The following is a 22,433-nucleotide window of genomic DNA, read 5'->3' on the forward strand; positions in this document are numbered from 1 at the left end:
TAATGGAGAAAAAAAGATCAGTGCAAACTTACAGACAAATTATTCGGACTTTCTTTAGAGATTTTAAAGCTCCAAAAGTCCAGAGTACAGTGACTGTTACACATCAATATCACTTTCTTTAAACAAATAAAAAAGCAGCAGCAAATATAATGAGAGACACTTGGATACTGTTTGTTTCTGACTTCGGGATTTGTGACACCAAACTTAGGACAGTCAGTGTATTTAAGAGCCAATCAAATACATTTCCTTTGTTAGCACAGTGACAAAATAAATCTCATTATCAAGTGTTATCAGTAGTACGACTGGCATGTCAGGGGACTGCTTACACAGCCAAGTGTCATTTCTTTGTCCTTCTTGTGTAAGTGAGAGTCAAAGAAATGTAGTCCCATTGTTATGCGCCTCAGTGAAGGTATGCTGTCACGCAGTTTCTACGAAACTAAGAGCAGATAACCGAGGAGCGACTCTGCGCTGGGGCACAGAAGCCTTTGAACAGCTTCTCTTTTAATGAAGTCAATGAGATTTTTTTTTCCAGACTAAAATCTAATCTTTTCAAAGTGCCTCACTTACCTCTCATCCAGTCGACAACTTGCTTTGGCGTCCACTTGGTTATCGGCTCCATGGTGTGCTCAGAATAAAATCAGAGAAAGAGAAATGAGCCGAAATGTGGCGGCGCTGATGAAGAACTCGGAGAACTGTTTTCTGTCACATTCTTCGCTCCAGCTTCGCTCTCAGCGTCTGTTTGTGTTCACCAAATGAACAACTGTGCGCACACTCGACCGGGAGGCTGGACTGAAATCCCTCTCAGGTCCTCACCGCTCGGGTTGGGATTGATGCTGCATTCACGTACTGCCGGGAATACTCGGAAAAATCACAATTATTCCTTAAATGCCCAGTGAGCCCCGGTGATTAATAAAACACTGATACACTTAACAAATATCACAGTTTATATTTTCACATAGTGCAGATGCCTTCATAATAGTGCTTACGTATCAAAAACTAATACCGAGATATGAATTTCGTTACCATTGCATCATGTTTTTCTTTCTTTCTTTCTTTCTTTCTTTCTTTCTTTCTTTCTTTCTTTCTTTCTTTCTTGTAATAAACCAATTTTACAATTTTCTAACCAAAAACCACCAGAACGCCCGAGTGGTGATATGAATTTACGGAGAGTACCTGAACGCAGGTTTCCGTGTGTTCGCCGCCCTCATTTGAAAGTGGAGGCGTGAAACAGTGCTGACCGGTTTGTGTTGTGTTGCTTCAGGAGAAAAAGGAAAATACAGAACAATGTGAACAATCATAATTAAAATAGAACATTTTCCTCCGTTTGTGTTGAGCACTTGAAAGGCCTCATAGATATGATTAAGCTATTGACCTAATGTGACACTAGCTGAATTTGTTCTCTTATATTTGAATGAGCAGTCGTCAAAATACAACATCGTGAGACAAACAGGAGCAGCAGAGCTTTGCTTGTGCTTTCCTGGAACCTGAACATGACTCGGCACTGCTCTCTGCTGGTGTCTTGCTTCTTTGCAGCGTACACTCTGCACGCATCTCTTTATGCACACGCAATAATATAAATTAATATTCCCCATTAGCTCATTTAGAATGGACACACTTGTGCAGTGCAGAGAAAATGAAGTGCAGGCTACGTTGGGTCTGATGAGGGAATCAGTTACTTGCGATATTGTTCTTTTTCTCTCAAAAATTATTTTAAGAGCAGAAAATGACTTTTTAAAAGGGGAATTTAAATGCAGAAAAATATTATCAGGACTATGCTGAAGGTCTTCCTTTAAAAATCTTTATTTGTGATTTTTTTTCTTGCATGACAGAACTGGGACATATAATAGGTAACATGATGCAGACTGGGATTGGACAAAGCAGCTGGTTCAGTGGGTTTACAGTGCTGCAACAGGTGGACACTGCACAACAGCACAGAAAGCGTAAAGGTCACGTTATGGGGAATGTGTATGTTTAAAAGTATGAGCCAGGGGATATATAAAATTTGACCTTTCGTGGGAAAAAAGGTGCAGCATCGTGGTGGCTGCAGTACAGTGTTGCTTCTTTGTTGTGAAGTTGTGTAACCCTTTTGTGATTTTTTTTTTTTTTAGAAATTTATAAAACCTCTCAGTCAAACTCCAGCGAGCGACCTTACAAAGAAAACAGCACTGCTCGCTTCTTTGTTTTCTAACCGTTTCAAACACACCTAGAAAGAGTTCGGGCCCTACCCATCAATCCACTATCGTGCAGCTGCACACTCTGCTCTCTAATCAGCTCAGATTAAAGCTCTGCTGTTATTAAACTGGGGCATTCATCAATTTGCTGTCACACATAAACTGGATGCCACAATACACTGTTATACAACTCTCGATTTGCCTGGTCTTCTGTTCTTTGTTCAGACGTGCTGCTTTCCAAAATATAGTTTGAATCCAACCCCTCTCTTTGGTTCACATATAACTAAACCTCTTCATCACCTCTGCATCATAAATATTTCTGCCTCCAGCAAACAAAAACCTCCTCGAGTGGTTACATGCGAGTGGTCCGGACTGAAGAGGATTTAGATGGTGTGGAATTTGGGGAATGGCCTCTTGATAGGATTAGGGGAAAGACTGGTGAAGCCGAGGAATCAAAAAAGTGATTTGAAAAGATGTTGGACTGGAAGGAGAGTCAAATTTTCCTTGTTGCAGGTCAGAAATACAGAAATGCTTTAGAGGAGGAGCTGCAGTACGTACAGTAGTCTGGATCTGCTTAAACACAAAGTTGTCAAATGATTAAAAATCCTGCAAAAAACCAACTCTCTCCTTTGTTTTCTGAATCAACATTTATTTCAGTCTCCAAATACAGGAAGTCCAGTTTTGGCAGAGTATATTATTCTGGCATTTACATTAAAACCAAGCTAATAACGTCATATAAACAAAGACAGGCACATGAAACACCAGCACAGGAAGTCATCCACTTCACCTAAGATGAGAGGATATAAAAGGCTAAAGATGTTGTTTTAGTACAAATTAACCACACTTCCTGCTACTGACAGGTTTGTTCTCTAAACACCGAACAGGTTTAATATAGGAGGGGAAATTTCGCACAGTGTGGCATGTGTGTCGCCATATACTCAATATGTTTGGTAGCAGCTGTGTGGGTGGTCTGACTATATTTCTCACACAGCATGCCCGACTGGGGATTCTGAATGTCATCAAATGACTATAAGCAAGTGTTTGAGGGCATTCCAAAAGCAATCCATAATGAAATTATCTCCAATTTAGATCTTAGCGGCTTCATTTACTTCATTGTTACTGAGAAAGTGTGTAAAATGAAAACTGTTTTTAACACAGCGCTGCTCTTATTTCGACTTTTTGAGGCGTGGTAAAGATCCTCGATGTTAGTGTTGGCGCTGAGATGAATCCTCGCGGTATAAGGAAGGCCTTTGACTGATACAAAGAGAGCAGTGTTGCAGAAACACACTGATGGTCCTTTGTGCTCGGATTGTTGCTGGGGGCTTGAAATGAAGAAGCTATGAAGCCTTAGTCTCTCTGATGAGCCTCATCTTTCATTTTACACGCATACAACTTTCAGACTTTCAAAATAAAAATGCAGGTTAGATCAATATTTCTAAAGATCATCTATGGAAAATGTTCTCTACAACAAGCACTCGTCTGATGCACACAATTTAACCCTTTTATCTCAGTCATTAAGTTAAGCAGTACATATGCGTCTCAGTATATAAATAGAGGTTAATGCAGTGAATGCTCTGTGTCTTTAAAGTGGCAGCTGAGGATCTTTACTACAGTGAGACATCAAAGGATGAAGGGTTTACAGGGAGCTTTAGGGGGCATTCTGTGGATTTGAAGGAACGGTGGGTCTGGCGCTGAGGTACTCCAAAACAAAAACCTGCAGGATCTTATTGAGGTTCTCAATAGTGGAACGGTCCAGGTTTTGCTCGTTGTCATCAAACGTGTGCCACACAGACGGAAAGGGGGAGGGGATAAGGTGAAGGACCCGAACACCTGGCAGAGAGGCACATTATGAGGATCACCAAAGAGAACAACACAGTAAGGGCAACTGCTGATTTAGTTGTTGTGTTGCTTGAGGGTCATACCTCTGTTTAGGAAAGGTATATGGTCATCCAGCACATGGCCCACGTGGTGATTTGGCCAGAAATACTGCACGCTGTTAGGATGGTCCACCAGCTGGCTCATGGAGTGAAGACGCTTTTCTAAGTTTAGAAAAGGCAGAGCAGAAAATAAAAAGTTCAAAGGTTAGTGAAAACACCTCACATGTTAATTATTAATAGTAAAAATAAATAAATAAATAAATAAACAAACAATTTGCTGTATTTTCTTCTTTCAGCTACTCATCTGCCTCTGTTTCCTCCTCAATTCAATTCAATTCAATTCAATTTTATTTATATAGCGCCAAATCACAACATAAGTCGCCTCAAGGCGCTTCATAGATACAGAGAAAAACCCAACAATCATATGACCCCCTATGAGCAAGCACTTTGGCAACAGTGGGAAGGAAAAACTCCCTTTTAACAGGAAGAAACCTCCGGCAGAACCAGGCTCAGGGAGGGGCGGCCATCTGCTGCGACCGGTTGGGGTGAGAGAAGGAAGACAGGATAAAAGACATGCTGTGGAAGAGAGACAGAGGTTAATAACAGATATGATTCAATGCAGAGAGGTCTGTTAATACATAGTGAGTGAGAAAGGTGACTGGAAAGGAAAAACTCAATGCATCATAGGAATCCCCCGGCAGCCTATGTCTATTGCAGCATAACTAAGGGAGGATTCAGGGTCACCTGGTCCAGCCCTAACTATATGCTTATCACACCAACCTATCACACCAACCCTCTGCATCTCCTCCTTCGATACCTCCTCTCAGGTCTTCCTCTTTTCCTCCTGCTCCATATTTAGCAACCTTTGTCTTTTATCTCTCCTCTGCACATGCCCAAACCATCTCAGCCTTGTCTCTCTAACTTTGTCTCTAACTCCTCTCTCCCTGCACCAATCAACATGGCTGTATCTGTCAAGGTACGGCTGGGTGGTGGCAGGATGTAGGACCCAAACACAGGATTTACAACACGGGAAGTTAACTGAAAACGGCAGCTTTATTGCTGGAAATAATTCTACACATTTACAGAAACCATCCCAAAAACAAGGAACTGGAAACCAGAGAACTAGGAATTTACTAGGAGCACAGCGGCAACACGCAGAAAAAAGGATTTATGACATGACAAAGACAGAAGAAAACACAGGGCTTAAATACACACGGGAGTAATGAGGGAAACAGGAGGGAAACACGGCTGGGACTAGTCAGACACAACGAACGGGGAGGAAGCAAAACTGAATACACTGAACACAGAACAAGAAACTATCAAAATAAAACAGGAAACATGAGATCTTCACTGTGACAAGGAGACATGACTGACAAGGGGAATCAGACATGAAACATGGAGACAAGAGTAACTAAACGTGGAACACAGGGCAGGCATAGCGACGGAAAACTAGAGACTAGAAACTGAGCATATAACACACACAGACACGACTTAAGGAGACACAGCTGACAGGGAAGACAGATGAGTAAACATGGAGACAGAACAAAACCTAAACTATAGACGTGGAAGGCAAAGAAACAAAACCTACGAACTTGTAATCACAAAGAACTTTGGAAGCTAGAAACACAAAAGACTAAACCCCGGAAAGCTCTAAATCTAAACACTGGGTCACCAGGCCCAGGACCGTAACAGGATCCATGCAGGTTAACTAGTTTCCATTAACAACCCTTTAAGCCACAAACCCATGACTGTTATCACATTAATTTATTCATAATCTCATTGAAATGTTGCAATTAAAGGATAATGTGTTACAAAGGTGAATAGCTTCTATATGGTGATGACTAACAAGACTCATGTAGCTGCTAATGTTTGGTGATCACTCAACCTCGCTGCACCAAAGACAGCATATTATACATAAAGCATTAGTGAATGATTATTCACCGATGTGCTGAAGTCTGGAGAGCCAGGCTGTTGTGCTTGGAAACTGGTTGCCAAAGCGAGGACTGGGAGCGCCGATCAAATCCAACAACACAAACAGATCCTGGAGGAGCAGAGACAGGACGGGATGAATGATGCCCATCTCTCATGAGAAACTCTGTCTACACACCCCGGCGGTAATTCCCCGTTAAGCAGCTCATTCCCATAATAATCACACCTCAGCGGTGCTGCTTTGAGGTGATTACATCACGTGCTCCACGGTGCTGTACATAAAACACACCAATCTGTCTTTCTGTCTGTCTACACGCATGCACACACACGCTCACACACCAGCAATGTTGGGAAACTTTATCTCCCCAGTTTTTGGATAACAGTTATCTCTTTATAGCGTGGATACGGACATATATACCGGGTACAGTGACATCATACTTTTATAGAGCGTGTAATAACTTCTGCTCCATATAAAGCCCTCCGAGCCTCCCTGGTGATGAAATAAGTGGCTGTGTAATTCTTTCAAATACAAAACTATTTAAGAAATGCACTTCAGTTGTTCGAGTGTGTAAGAGGAGATCAGGGCTAAGCAGATTGTACTGAAATTGATGTTGGCTAACAAAAGGATGATCTTGAGTGTGCTTAAGTGATTATCCTAATCCTCCGTGATTTGGACAGAGAAGAATTAGGAGAAGTGATGTTTACAATGCCGTGCAGTTGGTTGGTGTCTGCGGCTCCTGGAGGATGCGCGGTGGCCTCCATCTTCTGGGCAAGGTGGCGAGAGCCATACAGGGAGTCTGTGGCGGTCCACTGAAAAAGAGCCTCCTCCCCATCAAAGAAGAGTAACTGCAGGGTCAGGTTGGAATTTAAGCTCTAAACAGTAAAAACAAAAACCAGTAGAATTACTTTTTATCCAAGAGTTTTGCTGCCATCTAGTGTTGTTTCATAGTACTTGACAGAAAACTAAGAAAAATGTTTTTCAAGGGAAATATTCATTTTATTCTTTTGCTTCATTGCTCTTTTCTAGAACAGATTTTTTAAACACACGATTTATCAGCTCTCATATTGATTATGTGTCCTCTCGTCCACAGAATGCATTTGAATTCAGTGTGCTTCCTATTTCCACCGTGACCTCTGTGACAGACAGTTGAGTGTGGAAAACACGTCCCCTGGCTGATCTCTCTGTCACAGACGATGTCACTGTCCGCCCAGCAGACAGGAGGCTGAGCTCAGCTGTGGAACAGGAAAAGGGCAGAGGAGCTAGCTGCATGAATGCTAATGTTTTTTTTCTTTTCTAATGCATTAATACTGAGCAGAACAATTAAAACGTGTATGTACTAATTAATTTAAAACATCCAGAATGTAACTTGAAATGTTGCTCTTATCCCGATCTTGAGTTGTAGTGTGGACGCCTGCAGGTTCACAAATGAATATAAAAAATATTTAGTGTTTGAAATGTGTAGGCTACATTTGAGCAACATTTAAATGCCTTTTTGACATCAGGCATAGAAAGCCAGCAGTGCTGGAGCAGTACCAATAGCTCTGGTCTCACCTAAATGGATTACAGCCTTCATCAATGCTGGTTAACTCAACGTGTCATATCTCTGCTGTGAAAAACGTCTGCATCCTCTTATTCCCTGACTCTGTGAAAGCTCTTAGCAGACGGCACTGGGCAAATTCTTATATTTCCATCATGTAAGGATCAATACGAGCAGTGAATTGATCTTAATAAGTGTAAAACATAGTGTAAAACATAGAGCCAAACTCTCGTATTTTCCTTTTTGCAAGAGATCCTAACTGGTGTTTAAAATGCACTGGTGTACTGGTGGGAGCTGTATTACCACACAATGATGGGCAGCTACGTCAAGTCCTGTGAAACAGGTTATAGCACCACCTGTGGCGGCAATAACATGAAGTCTGTGGACATTTATGCACAACTCACCGATGGTCCCACCGGAGCATTTCAGTCAGGCTGAGTTCTGGACTTTGACTCTGCCGTTGCACAACCTTGATTGTTTTCAGCCATTCTGTTATAGATTTGCTGCTGTTCTTGGGATCATTGTCCTGATGTATGCCCTAGTTTTGGTTGAACCTTAACATTTTACATGATAACTGAGGCCTGTAGAGTCTGAGATAAAGCTCTGGGGTCTCTCTGGCCATTACACGGTCTGACCTCGGTTTGAATTCGGTGGGATGCTCCCTGCTGGGAGGACCGGCAGCTGTTTTGAATGTTTTCCGCTTGTCACTGATGTTTCTCTCTGGAGAATGATGGACTTCCAACTGTTTGGAAATGACCTTGTAACCCTTCCCAGATTGATGAGCAGCAACAGTTGCTTCTCAAAGCTCATCGCTGATGTCATTCATTCCTGGCATTGTGTTAATGCACACCTGAGTCGCTCACGCTGATGATGATCAGCCAATCAAGTGTGACTGATTAGCAGCGCCTGAGCACTTGTCTCTTAATTCCTATATGAGGACGTAGTTTAAATTGTTTTTCACAGTGGTGCGAAATCTTTTCCTAATAACTACAGAGCCTGGGTGTTTAAGATAAAAATATATTATATCAAAGTGCTGCAGGTAGGAAAATTGAATGCTCTTGGTGTTTTACCTCTGGCCAGGTTTCCTTTCAGCTTTCATTTGTGTTGTTGTTGTGTGATGTTGTGTTGTTCATCGTGATTCATGACCACAGTCAAGTCAGTGCTGATCACAACCTCTAAAACACCAAACACATTACAGACTAGCACCAAAAGGCTTGGGTTTCAATGAAACGCCTGTTACTAATAATGTATAATGTACCATTTTAGCTTACTGTGCCCTGCAGCTGTAAATCATGACTTAGAATTATACCTTGTGAGCTTTCAGATCCAGATCCAGGGCTCTTGCCAGCTCCAACATCATGGCACAGGGAACGGCAGAATCCGTGGCTCCTTGGAACTCTCTTCCGTGCCATTGTGGTGGGTAGTACTTGGAGTCGTAGTGACAGGCTAGGACCAGGCGGCGTTTGGCTGATGGGTTCAGGGTGGCAATTAGGCTGGTGAAGGGCAGAGGTCCATATGGTGTTTGTGACACAAACTTGTCCTCTGTAACGTCCCACTGTGCTCCGAGCGAACCGAGGGTTGTTTTGATGTGCTGCGGACACACACGCAAAGGTTTTTATGTAATTTAGCCTCTCCTTCATCTTATCATCTCCTTACTACTTAGCTAAACCACTGAATATACTGACCTGATTCCTGTTTTGCAGAATTAAACAGCATTTTATTATTACCAGTGGAATTGCATTTACTACAAATGTGGAAAGTGTCCTCCCAGGTGTAAAACATTGTGGTTTTTTGGAGGAAATATAACATTATTTTTACATTTTTCCTGCCATCCAGACGTGTGCATGATAACACATGATGATAGTAAAGATGACTGTTCCTCTAGTTAAAGACACAGATCTGGTATCAGATCAACTTACGTCCTGCACAGCCTGGCTGCCAGCAGACCCTGGATACCTGGTAACGAGCAGTGGTCTCAGGTCCCTCTGCCACATTTGCTCTACATCAGTGTGCGACAGGGCAGCGCGCATCTCATCCTGTGTTAGCGTGACAGCTGTGTGGTACAACTGGACAGGACCAAAGAAGCAAGAGATAAAATGAATGGATTCAACTGATACTTAAAATAAGTGGTTGTCAGAAAAACAACAAAAAAGTATTGCTCAGCAGTCCTACGGCTTGTTTTTGTTCATCACTGCAGAGCATAGAACACAACAAGCAATTCATAAACATCTGTTTTCACACAGCGTGTGCAATGGTCCACTTTTTTCCTCAGCAGCTGTTTAATAGTAGCAGAGAAGCCTGTGATGGATTCAAGTTAAGTAACTGTGCGGATGACGCATAGACTGCTGTTGTGTCATAATGATACGTTCATCCTGTCATGTGACAGGAAAGAGCGCTAAGATTACAAACATGGGGAATTTGGATGTTTCATATATGCAGGAACTTTGGGGGAGGAAAGAATAAATGTAGCTTTTTTAACAGAAAAAATAAAGGAAATATGAGCTATGAGTAACTTGATCATATGGTAAAGCTGTTAAATAAAAGACAGTGTCCTTAATAAGCTGTGAAAAAAGCCTGTCGGGACACAAGAGCTAATTAGAGCTTTGAGAAGAGACACAAGTTTACAGAGTGGCTCCTTTAAAAAAGCAAGCATCTAATGAATAGACAGGAGGCAAAGACAAGCATAGTTGTTAACATGGAATTACTCTTCTTTAGTAAAATGCCAGTTTGCTGTTTTGTGCAAACTATAAGAGTCAGTTCAATGACTGCTGATTCACAGTCGTGGCCTAAAAAACCGCATTGATCTTCCAATCAGTCCTGTTTCATTTGGTCACAAAGTTCACCTGCTGAGAAACACTGTTGTCCTGGTAACAAACAGGGAATCGGGGGGAAACAGCTGAGAGTAAATATCAGAGACCAATCAAAGCCCACGTCTGTGTGCGGCTCCATTTTTTCTATTAGGCCCTCAGCTAGTACTTAATTGGGAATGTGGTGGAAACGAGCAGCACTCCAAGGTTATAAAATATTTATATAGATTCAGAGCTTAAAGGAATAATATTAAGGTTATTATCAGTTGATGTGGTCATTATTCACTTAATGAATTAGTCATTTATATTTATGTTATGTTTGTTGGAGTTGGAATAAATGGCCGAAGCAACAAACTGACAGATTAACTGACTCTTTGCTTCGGCACTGCTACATCTGCAGAACCAACAACAACATTTGCTCTTCTTTGCAGACAACAACAGAAGATACGTTCCCCAGGTCTGTTTATTTCAGCGGAGGCACAAATATTCACTTACAAAACCTGCTCCCAGTACGTCTTAAGCCCATAGTGGCTGACTCATACAGCAGGCCTGTGTTTGCAGAGGGAAAACTATAATTATGTGGTCACACAGACTGAATACAGCCCTTCAAAGAGCTGGGGCTCACTGAGCTCATAGAGGGTTAAAAGGGGGTCCACTTAAGGTCTATAAATACCAAGACCCACAATTGGAGGATCAATGATGATGGCTGTGCTGCCATAGCAACCAAGCACAGGGGAGAGGAGAAGAAGAATATAGATGAAGAAGATTTATGTCCAGGGATACCCTGGTGTACCTCAGGAGAATTACACAACAGTGTTAAAAGCGCAGGGGATTGTTCTAACGTCATGAACACATATTTCACTTAATTATAAAGATGTATCCGATTACTTGAGAGCCTCTCTTTTTCTCTTATGGAGTAATGTAACAGCAGTAACGGTGCAGGTAACCACAAACAATATAATCACAATATAAAGACATTAACATGCTAAAATTACTATTATTTTTTTTCTACATGGTTAATTATTAGTCCCAAAACGATCAAATCATTCAGCACAGATGCTTTTAAATGATAAAAGCATCACAAAGACAGGAAATAATGACAGTAAGCAGTCATGCTCGTGTTGAAAGCAGGTTACTGATGGTCAGAGTAAACACAGCACGTGGTAAGTTCTTATTTTAATGGATTCATATTTGGAGCAGATTTCTCTCAGCGTTTAAACACATGACTGTGAAGCAGTACCACGGTGCATTCAGGCCCAGAACGCGAGCAGATCCTTTGAATATATTTACCTTTTCTTCTGTCCATGGGATTCCGTTGGTGTAGTGGATGAGGGTCACGCAGACAGCCACAGTGTGAAATAAAGACATTGTGGAGGCAGCGTGGCTTCGATCAGCCACTGATGTAGTCGCTCCTTTGCACATTCCTGTCTCTCCTCTGTGAAAGCTTTCAGATCATGTGAAGAGCAGGAGGGAGGACTCTAAACCGCAGCGCGTCACCGTCTGTGTGTGTGTGTGTGTGTGTGTGTGTGTTTTTTCCACTCCCAGGAACCGCATGGGTGCCTGACACAGTGACCCCAGAGTCATTTGATAGGTGCTCATTTTGAGCAGCAAACCGCACATTCTGTATGTTCATAAGCTGCAGGTCACAGCGTAAAGCCCAGCCACGTGAACGGGAGCTTTACTCTGGTGCACCCTCCTTATTGTTTTATGCACACAATTTATCGTAAACACATAACAATGAAGTATATTTATGATGCTTAAATGATGTTTTAGTTTTCATCTTTTTTAATGCATTATTTTGTTGCTCTCTGTTTTTTGATGGGATTATGAAAGCATTGCCATTTAGAGATGCAGCTGCATTGTTCCAGTGCAACTCCTGATCTGTGTTTATGGAGTCACGAGCTCTGTGCGCATTAAAATCGTTAAACTCACGTGCTTGTGTTTGGGTTTTCTCTCTTGTAGATAGGATTTCCTGGGTTCCTATGAGCCCCTCTATAACCCCCCCCCCCAATAGCACCCCAGTGAAAACCCGGTATGTTCAGGGACATATAGGAAATGAGTTATCAGCCACTTGTCACCGCACACTGGTACAGGGGTGTGTAGGATTAGCATAGTGAGCTCTCATAGCAACTTTACATTTTATTTTTCCTTCGCTTTCGAGAGGACACGTGAACCCAAACCATGACGGTAAATTGGCACTCACTGCATTAACAGATCCTTAGGCTCCCCCCCTCCCCAATAGGTTTCTATTTATTTTAATTAAATAAATGCATAATTTTTCACCTATAATGTTTTTAAGAATACGCCCTGGCAAAAACAAATAAACACAAAAATATTTGACGAATTTCCTGTTTATATTATATTAGTATTATTATTTCTTAATCTAATTAAAATGTTCTATTATTTAGCTACTTTTTGATATTTTTTCTGACCGGCGCTCCAGACGTCATCTACCACGTGGTGTCTTTACCACGTGACCAACCCGGAAGCCTGCACCGTGTGTTTGGCATGTCAACATGTCTGAGAGGAGTCTCCTGCTTTAGAGCTTCATTTTTCTAACCGTAGGGTTTTTTTCTTTGCACCATGGCGCAGGAGGTGTGCGGCCTGAAGGCGCAGCTGCGGGAGAAAGAGGAGGAGATCGCAGCTCTGAAGAACAAACTGGCGCAACTGGAAAAGGTGCGAAAGTGAATTCACGTCTGTGTATCGGTGTGTTTCGGTGTGTGTATGTGCCTGATTTCTTGTGTGGCATTAACGGTGCAGTTATAACGTGAGCATAATGGGAGCTTAGTTTAGTGACGATATCGGGGAAGGACGTTATGTTACTCCAACACCTCAGAGTTTATCCGGCTATCACAAGGTGTCGCCACAGCAACCAGCTGCATAATTAATATTAAATGCATCATTGAGACAAGAGTTCATATTCACCTGATCCTTACAATCTCAGAGTTTAAGATGAAAAGTTTGCATTAATTCTTATAAAATAAGATTCCCCATTGTAGGCGTCTAATTATTATATTATTACCTGACGTTTTTAAACCTTATTTTAAATAAAAAAATCCCTAATATATTCATTTATGTGAGCCTACAATTTGTTTTCTCCATCTAACCATGTTTATTGATCGTTTATCTTATCTTCTAAATATGTCACCTATTTGTGCTTTACTTTAGCCTGCCTGTTATTAATTATTATCTCTTTCTAACATTTAATCTTTGACCTTTGCTGGTCAAACCTTTTTATTTCCTCCTGTTTTCACATGTTTTGAGTTAATATCATTCAATCCAAAATCATCCATTTTTTAAGAACATTTTCTGTTCGCCCAGATGATCCAAAGTTTGGACATGATTTCTTTGACATTCCAGCTTCATGGATCAAATACTTTCCTGGATTTTTTTAAAGACTCATCCAACTCACTTTCTGACCTTTTTTCATAGACTGAAATCTTTTGAACATGAATAGCTGGAAAGCTGTCATGAAAAAGAGTGAAATGTTCAAGTGAACCAGGATCTGTAATTTAATATAAATGCATAAAACATGTCTGAGTACTGGCTCTTTAACATAAGGAAAAATCAAAGTAAAAATTCAATGAGAGTGGTCACATGGTGCAGCTGTAATCTGAGTGCAGCGATACATTTGTACATCAGAGTTTATCGAAAAACACAAAATACTTCAAATCCTTAAAAAACACATCTGGATTGATTTTAGAGGGAAACTGTGGAAGACTTTGGTGAATAAAAACTATGCAAATGTATTTGGTGTGACATCAGAGCCGAGCTGCATCGGTGGAGCTACATCAGAGAGTGACGCCCCTTACTCCGCTCACAGGCAAAGCGGCTCTCACCAACGAGGACATCATGCGGTACAGTCGACAGCTCCTCCTGCCCGAGCTTGGTGTGCAAGGTACGGATGGCTGCAGATTACACTCGTCTGATGTTCAGAGCATTGTACCAAGTGAGGACTGATTATCTGCAGGTCAGCTGAATCTGTCCAAGACATCCGTGCTGATTGTGGGCTGTGGAGGACTGGGCTGCCCCCTGGCGCAGTATCTTGCAGCAGCAGGTGTTGGTAGGTACGCTTGTTGATTAGAGGACATCACCACCAAAGTAATCAGCTCATTAAAAGTGGCGTTTACTTAAAATAATGTTGAGCCATAAAAAGTTAATTTTTGGTGAGTAAAACGATTAAAGCTGAAGAGACAAGAAAACGTACGGTATAACATTTAAGATTTAACATTTAGTGAATTGAAATAAGAGAGAGTTATACTACCTGTTTTCTCAGGTGGGGTGTCAGGCAAACTTTGGATGCATAATTTAAAAGTTTGTACCTTATGAGTATACTCATTGGTATCAGTGTTTGATGAGTTTTAAAGCCTTTCTTGCCTCCCCAGGTCGCCTCGGCCTGCTAGACTACGATGAAGTGGAGCTGAGTAACCTGCACAGACAGGTGCTTCATGGGGAGGAGAACCAGGGCCAGGCCAAGGCGCTCTCTGCTGCCAGTGCAGTTCAGAGGTACAGACTTGGTACTGTTTTATTGCTGCAATCAAGTGTCTGCATGTGAACAACTGCTAATATCTATGCAAGAAACCAGAGACTGGGTATTTCTCTTTTTAGTCCTGGTCACTTTAAGGAAGCCTTGGTTGCATGCAGGTAAGCGTGAAGGACTAAAACATAGTGCAGTGGCCACAAAACCACCGTCCTTCATCCCAGCACAGTTTAAACTCTTATTCTTCATTTAGTTCCTACATTCAACAACAGTAACGACATCTTACTTTGACATTTGCTGTCAGCCCTGCAGGCTCAGTCTGACACGATAGGCGACGGCTTCCCAGATTGCTCTCTGTGTACACTGCGTATAATTCGTGGTATGCAGATGTGTAGAGAATACCAAAATCATCTAGGACTTCAAGTATGATAGATTTTTTGAGTATACTGTTACTAATCTGTCTAAAAATGCCCTCCCGCCCCGAACTGGAAACAGAGACCTTACTGTTTGGATATTATTAGTAGATGTTCAGTAACTGTGATAATTAGTGTATTTTATGCTTTGTGCAAACATTGGGCTGCGTTATAATGCACACCGGCGCTTTCCAGTCTCACCACAGGTTATATTTGGTTTTGTATTTCACCCCAGTCTACAAATATTTTGTAAACATGTTATTTTAGAGACAGCTGTTTTTGTGCCTTTTTGCCACACAGTAGGCCTTCTGTGGTTTCGCGCACACGTCTTTAACCTACGGCCACACGAGGGCGTCAGTTCGCTGACTAGCAAAGAACTGAAACATCAATTTAATGCTGGGCTGCACTTGTTCCCCAGTTTTATTGAGCCTTGTTGTTAATAATTGCTCTTTAATGATCGTTTCTTGCATGCACGATGCAAATGACGTGCGACTGTAATGTTTGTCAGTGTTTTTCCTCTGCGTTGGAAGTCGAGATGGAAAAGATGGAGAAGGAAGGAAGCACGAGCAGGTTTCCGACAGGTCTGCTGCCACAGTCGGGACTCGCATGTTGCGTTTTTTTTGCTTTCTTGGCTCTCGTGCTGCTGCAGGACAGTTAAGGTGTTTGTATTAAATGTGCTGTTTATGCAGGACACAGACTTTATAGGGAATTACTTGAATCTGCATTTATCTCTGCAGGTTAAATTCCACTGTGGAGTGCATTCCCTACCACCTGCAGCTCTCGCCGGAAAACGCTTTACAGCTTATTCAACAGTATCCTCTATTGCACAGACCTCTACTTGTAAAATCATGAATATGTCACATAGCTGCTATCTGCCAAGTCTCGTTCTGTGATTACTTATCAGCGCACATGAAGAGAAATTCAGAAGAAGCTGTAAGTAATGCGTGTCTGATAAACCGCGAGGACGCCTTGACTTCACTGACCTCATATATGACATTGTGGCTGATTGCTCAGACAACGTCCCCACTCGTTATCTGGTGAACGACGCCTGCGTGCTCAGCGGCAAACCTCTCGTGTCGGCGAGTGCCTTACGGATGGAAGGGCAGGTAAGGTAGAAGGCAGACCCCCGTTTTCCTCATCGGTGCAGTGGGTACAGTATGCGGTATCTTTTGTGTGTCTGCAGTTGACGGTGTATAACTACCGTGGAGGCCCCTGCTACAGATGTCTGTATCCAGTGCCTCCACCTCCAGAGACGGTGACCAACTGCTCTGATGGAGGAGTGTTAGGAGTGGGTGAGTCTTGTTCCCTCACCTTCCCAGAGGCCACAGTCGGTGTAAATGATCGTTCTTTATAATATTTCCCGCTTGTATTGAAGTTCCAGGGATAATGGGCTGCTTCCAAGCTTTGGAAGTCCTCAAGATTGCCTCTGGACAGGGCTGTATCCTTTTTTTCTTCACCTTCTTGTTATATATAGTTTAGTTATTGTGCTTCTTTGCATCTGAGCTTTTTTGCTTAGTCACCAGAATTGATTAACAATGAGCTGCTGAATGATAAGGAGGGGAAGGGAGATTTTTGTTTGCATTCTCTGAGTTGACTATTTATTTGCCATTGTCATGTTCTCGTGCTGGTACTGAGAGTCACGGGAGAGAATAGACGCACCCCGTCCTGCCTTCTGTATTGCATTGTTGTACTGATGCTAACACCTCCCGTGATGCGTCAGCCGGGAAAGTGTTGCACCATATTCCCAGCAAAATCCCCGAATGTTGCTATGGCTTTTAATGTACCAGTGGGAGACGTGCCAGACTCTGAACCTCTGAATCGAGCGACACGGTGCTTCTCAGAAGTAAGTAGCCTTGTTAGTAACCTTGACCGGGCGTGCCAGCTTCCTGCGGCCAGCAGCTGGTGATGTTTGACGCCCAAGATGCCAGGTTCAGGTCGATCAGGCTGCGGCCAAAGCAGGCCGGCTGTGCTGTATGTGGAGAAAACCCCAGCGTGACCCGGCTGGTGGACTATGAGGCTTTCTGTGGATCTGCTGCCACAGACAAGGTTGGTCATAAGAGAAACTCACGGAGTTCCTCATTTTCTGCAGTCACGCCCATTTACGGAGGAATGCTGGTTTTTGAAGGTTTCAAACGTGTTTCCTAAATCAACTTGATTTATATTAAAGTGACATTTTTAAAAGTGCAAATAATTATCCCTAATTCTCTGAAAATTCTCTTTTCAGTGCCGCAAACTAAACCTGCTGTCCAAAGAGCAGAGGATCACAGTGCAGGTGGGGATTATATAGTGCAGAGCGCTCGGTCATTGCGTGACTCCCTGTATTTAGTGCTGTTTATTATATGATTACTCACAATTTTCTCAGTTTTCATGCGCATTCATAAACTGATTGCATCTTGGTGCTGACCCAGCCCCAAATGGGAAATGACTTAAAATGCGCCTGTAAATTTTCTATGGGAAAGAATAACACGTTCTCTTTGGCACCGAGCGCAGGAGCGTGGATTGCATCTGTTTATGTTTCTGCAGAACTGCTGCTTTGAAACCCACTGAGTCATTTAGCACAGAGATGGGGATCATGATTGATTGGGGTGCAGCTGAGATTGTGCAAGAGGCTGCAGTTAGAAACAGTTTTGCTTCCTGTGAATTAAGGAAAAACTGTTAAAACGTTCATATTACTCTACAATTACGAGTCCAGGCACATGAGTAATTTTGGTTTCCCTGCTTACGTAGAAATCCACGCCTTTCCCCAAAAAGCGAAGCCGCACCTCTGTAATTGTAGCAGCTGGTAGTTTAAGTGTATTAAGGGCTGTTTTAATGTGATTCCAGGACTATAAATCGATAATGGACAGTGAAGAGCCCCATCTCCTGTTGGATGTACGCCCTCTGGTGGAGGTGGATATATGCCACTTAGCCTCCTCTCTCAGTATCCTTTAAGACACAAATCGTTCTGGCTGCACCATAATCGTGTATTTTCTCTTCGTGCGAGCCTCGTGTCTGTGTGGCTGTTCGCCTTACATTGCTGCCAGATATTCCACTCTCAAGTCTGGAGGAGAGGAAGAGGGAACATCTCCAGTTACTCCGGGAGAGAATCAGCCAGCTGAAGCACCAGATGGCAGGTGACTGCCAGCCGCCAGGTAACACAGCAAAAACACCATTTAGGGTGTGTTGTTTGAAATGAACGGGCACGTACAGTCACTTGTGCATATTCAGAGGCCACTGTGTAGTCTCACACTGCTGGGCCAGAGGCTTATTTTGGACAGCTAGAAACAGGTTGTAATGGGGTTGCTATGTGAGGCCTTTTCCAAAACAAGTACAGTCAGCCTGTGCAGCTGGCCCGCTTTACAGAAATTAACATTCAAAACATTATTTTGGTGACGTTCTTTAATCAGTGAGATAAATTTAGCCTGGACTTTACTCTGTCTCGATTTTTAAATATTCACCTGCTTGTACCTGATGTTGTGTTTCAACCAATCAAACGTAATGAGTCCACCAGTCTCTCTTGACTTCTCTCTCCAGTTTACGTGATCTGCAAGCAGGGTAACGATTCTCAGAAGGCCGTGCAGATTCTGGAGAAGATGAGTGGATCAGAAGTGGACCGTGTCACCGTAAAAGACATCTGTGGGGGCCTCACGGCTTGGGCGAGGGGAATAGACTGCACTTTTCCGCAGTATTAATGCATTTATTATGTTTTTACTGTTAATAAAGGCTGCTTTCTGTTTGTTTCTCTGTTGTTCTTGGCTTTCTTTAAACTGAGCATCCTGATTAGAGAGAGGCTGTTTGTAATGTTCTCAAATGAAAAATCTCACAATGCAGTGGAACTGTTGGACAATTTCCTGAAATTTGTTCTGTAATATTCCGAGTATTAGTTAAATAACATATTAGCCCTTCAAAGTTAATCTATTCATAGACAACGTCCCTTTATCTTAAGCCGAGCGCACTTTAGGTAATAAACCTCGACTTGTATGAACTCCTTCAGTGTCCCCTTGCGACTCTTGCTTCCTACTTGGGAGAGCCATTTATTACAATTCGATCCGGGTCATGTGGAGTAAAGTTTTTTTTTCTTTTTTTTTCTTTTGGCATGACCAAGTTGAAATAACGGAAAAGAAAAGGCACATGCGCACTGGTTCGAGCTCGAGCGGAGGCGCCATTGCTTCACATGGTGTGTAGTTCAAGTTTTCCTCCCCACTCATGGAAAGTCAGTTATGCGGACATAATAAAAAGACTCCAAGCCCCAGCGACGGTCGCTGCTCTTTTTCTCGTCGAGCAGGGGGAGTAGTCACAGCTGGAAGGATAATAAGATGCGCATGAATTTACAATCTGGAATAAAAGATAAGAGAAAATTAATGCACGGAGCGGCTCGTCTCAGCGAGACTCGCTGCAAAACTAAAGTTAGTATGTGTGAGCTGTGGGCTGTGCCGGAGTGCTTTCTGTGTGACTTGTAACAAAGTGCAGAAGAATAAAGTTCCGACTGTGCTTCCCTCACTTGATGGAGTCGAAAAGTTTCTTCAGCCCTCTCACAATGGATCGAAAAGCGCCCTGCGCCGAGAGCGAAGGTAAAGTATCCTGTAAGAAACGTTTAACTCGACGTTTGGCTTTAACCCGACTGTACCGGGAGAGAGAGTGTTCAGCGGCCAGGCTCAGAAAGCGCAGATTCGGGGCTTGTATAACTTGTTTTGCTGGCATTCTCGGCTCGGGTTGTGTTCTGCCAGCGAGCCAATCGAAAGTGGGAGGGGAGCAGATGTTCAGAAGCCTCGGTTCCAGATGTTTGTGGGGTTTGAATCCGTACAAACACACAAGTGATGCCCTTTATCGACGTTTGCGCGTCTTGTGGCCTGCTGTTTTGGCGTTTTACGCGCTCGCGTACAGTCGCCTACTTACAACTTTCTCACAGTTAGCACAAGTCGAGAAATGTAGCGAGAAAATTTAAAATAATTGAAATTATAGACAAGCCCCAAACTTTGGGGGCGTGCTTTGCTCCGAACCTTGCAGATAATAATAAATGACTTTATATTTGATTTGAAAAAGCTCTGAATAAAGATTTGTGACAAACGTAAAATGAAACGTCCTCTTAGTGAATCCAGCTCAGCGTCTTTACACTGTAAGAACAGCAGCTGATTCATTCATACACCCTGAATGCTTTTCACAACTGTTTTCAGATATGAGAATGCTTCTCGTTAAAAAGTAGTGTGTGTGTGTGTGTGTGTGTGTGTGTGTGTGTGTGTGTGCGTGTGTGTGGTGACAGGCTTCCTGTGGTCAGAGTGGATTACTGACTTCACTAAGGAGAAGGAACAAAACTCCAGGATATGAAGTGTGTTGCTGTGATTTCACTGCAGAGGCCTGCGTATTGTTCAGACACTTCTCCTCCATCACCTGTCAGTCTGGTGACAGAGCTCGGGCGGTGTGAGCTCCAGCGGGTGGATAGGCTGTTAGTTTGAAAAGGACAGTATCATTTTGACAATAAACTGACTGTTACTGATGAAGACCAAAGATTCCCCCTACCAGGAGTTCATCCACAGAAACCCAGCTGTGCTTTTTTCTGCCAGCCCTCACTGATTCCTCCACTGTTCAGACGTTTACGTTGCAACTGGAAGAAACCCAATGTCTGCCTCCTCTCCCCCATCCTTACCTCGAGCCTTCCTCCACTCTGTCCATCTGCACCACCCGTCCTTGCCATCCACCCCGTCTGGACCCATCTACACACGGCTGTCCAACGGCAGTCACAACGCCCCCAGCCCCACCAGCTCCCGCAGCTCTTTCCATGGGGTGTCCTTCCTGCTGCAGATCGGACTGACCAGAGAGACGGTGAACCTGGAGGCCAGTGACCTGTCGCTGTCTGCTGTGAAGGACCTGGTGTGCTCCATAGTGGATCAGAAGGTAGGGACGTCTTCATTCATTCTTTATTATACTTAACAGTCTATTTTCTGTCATAAAGGACGTGCTTCACCTTCATTGTTTTCTTTAATCTCTTCTGAAATGAAGTGTATTGCACAAAAACAAGCTCGCTATCTGCAGGGAGCTTGTTTTTCACAGTGCAGCCGTGATATCAGAGGCTCAAGAGGACCAACGTGACGAAGCACCAGCATGTGTTTTGCCATCTCCTACCATATTCATCTGTTTTGGTTTTGTTTTCCAAAGCAGACATCTGCGCCATGTGGCTCCCAATGAGTCAAACGCCGCAGAAGCATGCACACAACAGCATCGACGCTCCTCCAGTTACGGTCTACTAGCGCCTGTTATTTATGCTGCTGTGTAAGGTCACTGGACACGATGCAAGTGCAAGTACAAACTCATATGCACGCGCATATATGAAGTGGTTTTGTGCCCGCTGTGCATCTCGAAGCATTTTTTTTCACATGGTATTGGTGAAGGAGTTCAGCCTCAGCAGAAGAACCGGCTTTAAGCACAAGTATAGGTTGCATCTTTCAACAAACGAGTGCTGTGGCGCGTTTACCTCGCCTTACTTTCTATGTTCTTGTTGTTTTGTGGTGAAACTGGTCAGAAATTTATAGTCATACTGCATGTGCGTGTGTGGGCTCTTTTTATAATGTGTGAAGTAAGAATGAGGGTTAAACACTTTAATTTCCTTCATCTGAAACAACCTCATATTATAAGCACAGCAAAGCCGCAGTACCCCAGATGTTATGGCCGTCATGTGAAGTGGTTTTCTTGTCCATAATCATATAATAATTACAAAAAGGACAAAAATAGTATTTGGTATAAATTGGAAAGTTAAACACTGTATTTGCACAGTGAAAAAAATCGTAGTTCATATCTATCTGCTAAATGTGTGGCGTTTCTAACCATTTATAGGTGCTCTTATAGGTGCTGTACTTAACAGTTGTGAGGGATTAATAGTATGCAAAGCCTATTGGAATAATGAAATGGCTTCTGTGTGCATGCACATGTTTAACCTCTTGCAAATAATGATGATTACTCCATTTGTGTGTGTAATTATCATTGAGTGCATAAAAAGAGAGGGTGATTAAAAAAAGCACTTTCATCAGCCACTAGAATCTGAACATTTATGTAGGTCAGAGCCGCGCTGGTCTTTGAAGTCATGATAATTACAATTAAAAGGGAAAAAAAAAGGAATTAGGAGCAAATTTGTGTGGAACAAATGGGAGACTGTGCGGGAGCTGTGTGCGCCGAGCCCGCGTCCTTTGCTTCGTGTTGTCCAAGTTGACATTCCAGAGGAGCAGGGTAATGTTGTTGTTCTTTACG

The 22,433-nt window shown here is 42.8% G+C and overlaps 4 protein-coding genes across 6 annotated transcripts in view; 2 read left to right on the top strand and 2 right to left on the bottom strand.

The window, feature by feature from the left end:
- Window positions 1-1,078, bottom strand: part of LOC147306621 (connector enhancer of kinase suppressor of ras 3-like) — a 43,243-nt gene extending 42,165 nt beyond the window's left edge. The window contains exon 1 of the mRNA XM_086275589.1: window positions 568-1,078. Coding sequence (XP_086131715.1) covers window positions 568-619 — 52 coding nt within the window. The 5' untranslated portion in view covers window positions 620-1,078. The remainder of the gene's footprint in view (window positions 1-567) is intronic.
- Window positions 1,079-2,799: 1,721 nt separating this feature from the next.
- Window positions 2,800-11,798, bottom strand: qpct (glutaminyl-peptide cyclotransferase). 2 transcript variants are annotated; one of them, XM_086275133.1, is made up of 7 exons: window positions 11,613-11,793; window positions 9,435-9,581; window positions 8,825-9,106; window positions 6,683-6,850; window positions 5,990-6,089; window positions 4,094-4,210; window positions 2,800-4,001 (listed from the first exon to the last, which is right to left on the bottom strand). In XM_086275133.1, exons 1-7 carry the CDS (start codon window positions 11,742-11,744, stop codon window positions 3,820-3,822), a joined length of 1,128 nt encoding a protein of 375 aa, XP_086131259.1. In that variant the 5' UTR covers window positions 11,745-11,793; the 3' UTR covers window positions 2,800-3,819. The 2 variants fall into 2 exon arrangements, with proteins under 2 accessions (XP_086131259.1, XP_086131260.1); XM_086275134.1 differs by lacking the exon at window positions 2,800-4,001 and having other exon boundaries at window positions 4,195-4,624; window positions 11,613-11,798.
- A 1,000-nt stretch (window positions 11,799-12,798) lies between these two features.
- Window positions 12,799-18,934, top strand: mocs3 (molybdenum cofactor synthesis 3). The gene is made up of 13 exons (XM_086274525.1): window positions 12,799-12,998; window positions 14,088-14,220; window positions 14,293-14,385; window positions 14,708-14,828; window positions 15,953-16,027; window positions 16,204-16,321; window positions 16,399-16,507; window positions 16,591-16,653; window positions 17,098-17,261; window positions 17,440-17,487; window positions 18,039-18,135; window positions 18,239-18,346; window positions 18,729-18,934. Exons 1-13 carry the CDS (start codon window positions 12,906-12,908, stop codon window positions 18,884-18,886), a joined length of 1,380 nt encoding a protein of 459 aa, XP_086130651.1. The 5' UTR covers window positions 12,799-12,905; the 3' UTR covers window positions 18,887-18,934.
- Window positions 18,935-19,397: 463 nt separating this feature from the next.
- The window catches only part of prkd3 (protein kinase D3), a 36,028-nt gene continuing 32,992 nt past the window's right edge, over window positions 19,398-22,433 (top strand). For both annotated transcript variants that reach the window (XM_086274968.1, XM_086274969.1), the window contains exons 1-2: window positions 19,398-19,765; window positions 20,455-21,086. In XM_086274968.1, the coding sequence (XP_086131094.1) occupies window positions 20,811-21,086 (276 nt within the window). In that variant the 5' untranslated portion in view covers window positions 19,398-19,765; window positions 20,455-20,810. The remainder of the gene's footprint in view (window positions 19,766-20,454; window positions 21,087-22,433) is intronic.

This window comes from Aulonocara sp. 'chitande type north' Nkhata Bay, linkage group LG19 (genome assembly GCF_057382095.1).
Source record: "Aulonocara sp. 'chitande type north' Nkhata Bay isolate Kocher_YH1m ecotype deep benthic linkage group LG19, A_spYH_male_GT1.1, whole genome shotgun sequence".
NCBI lineage: Eukaryota > Metazoa > Chordata > Actinopteri > Cichliformes > Cichlidae > Aulonocara > Aulonocara sp. 'chitande type north' Nkhata Bay.

Bases quoted from the DNA above. Each gene is read 5' to 3' on its own strand.
- mocs3 (XM_086274525.1), top strand. From the start codon at position 12,906: ATGGCGCAGGAGGTGTGCGGCCTGAAGGCGCAGCTGCGGGAGAAAGAG. The intron at 14,829-15,952 runs GTACAGACTTGG...TTATCTCTGCAG, and splicing joins GCTGCCAGTGCAGTTCAGAG to GTTAAATTCCACTGTGGAGT. The intron at 16,028-16,203 runs GTATCCTCTATT...CACTGACCTCAT, and splicing joins GCTTTACAGCTTATTCAACA to ATATGACATTGTGGCTGATT.
- qpct (XM_086275133.1), bottom strand. From the start codon at position 11,744: ATGTGCAAAGGAGCGACTACATCAGTGGCTGATCGAAGCCACGCTGCC. The intron at 9,582-11,612 runs GTAAATATATTC...GGTCCTGTCCAG, and splicing joins TCCCATGGACAGAAGAAAAG to TTGTACCACACAGCTGTCAC. The intron at 6,851-8,824 runs GTATAATTCTAA...TTTACTGTTTAG, and splicing joins TGGATCTGAAAGCTCACAAG to AGCTTAAATTCCAACCTGAC.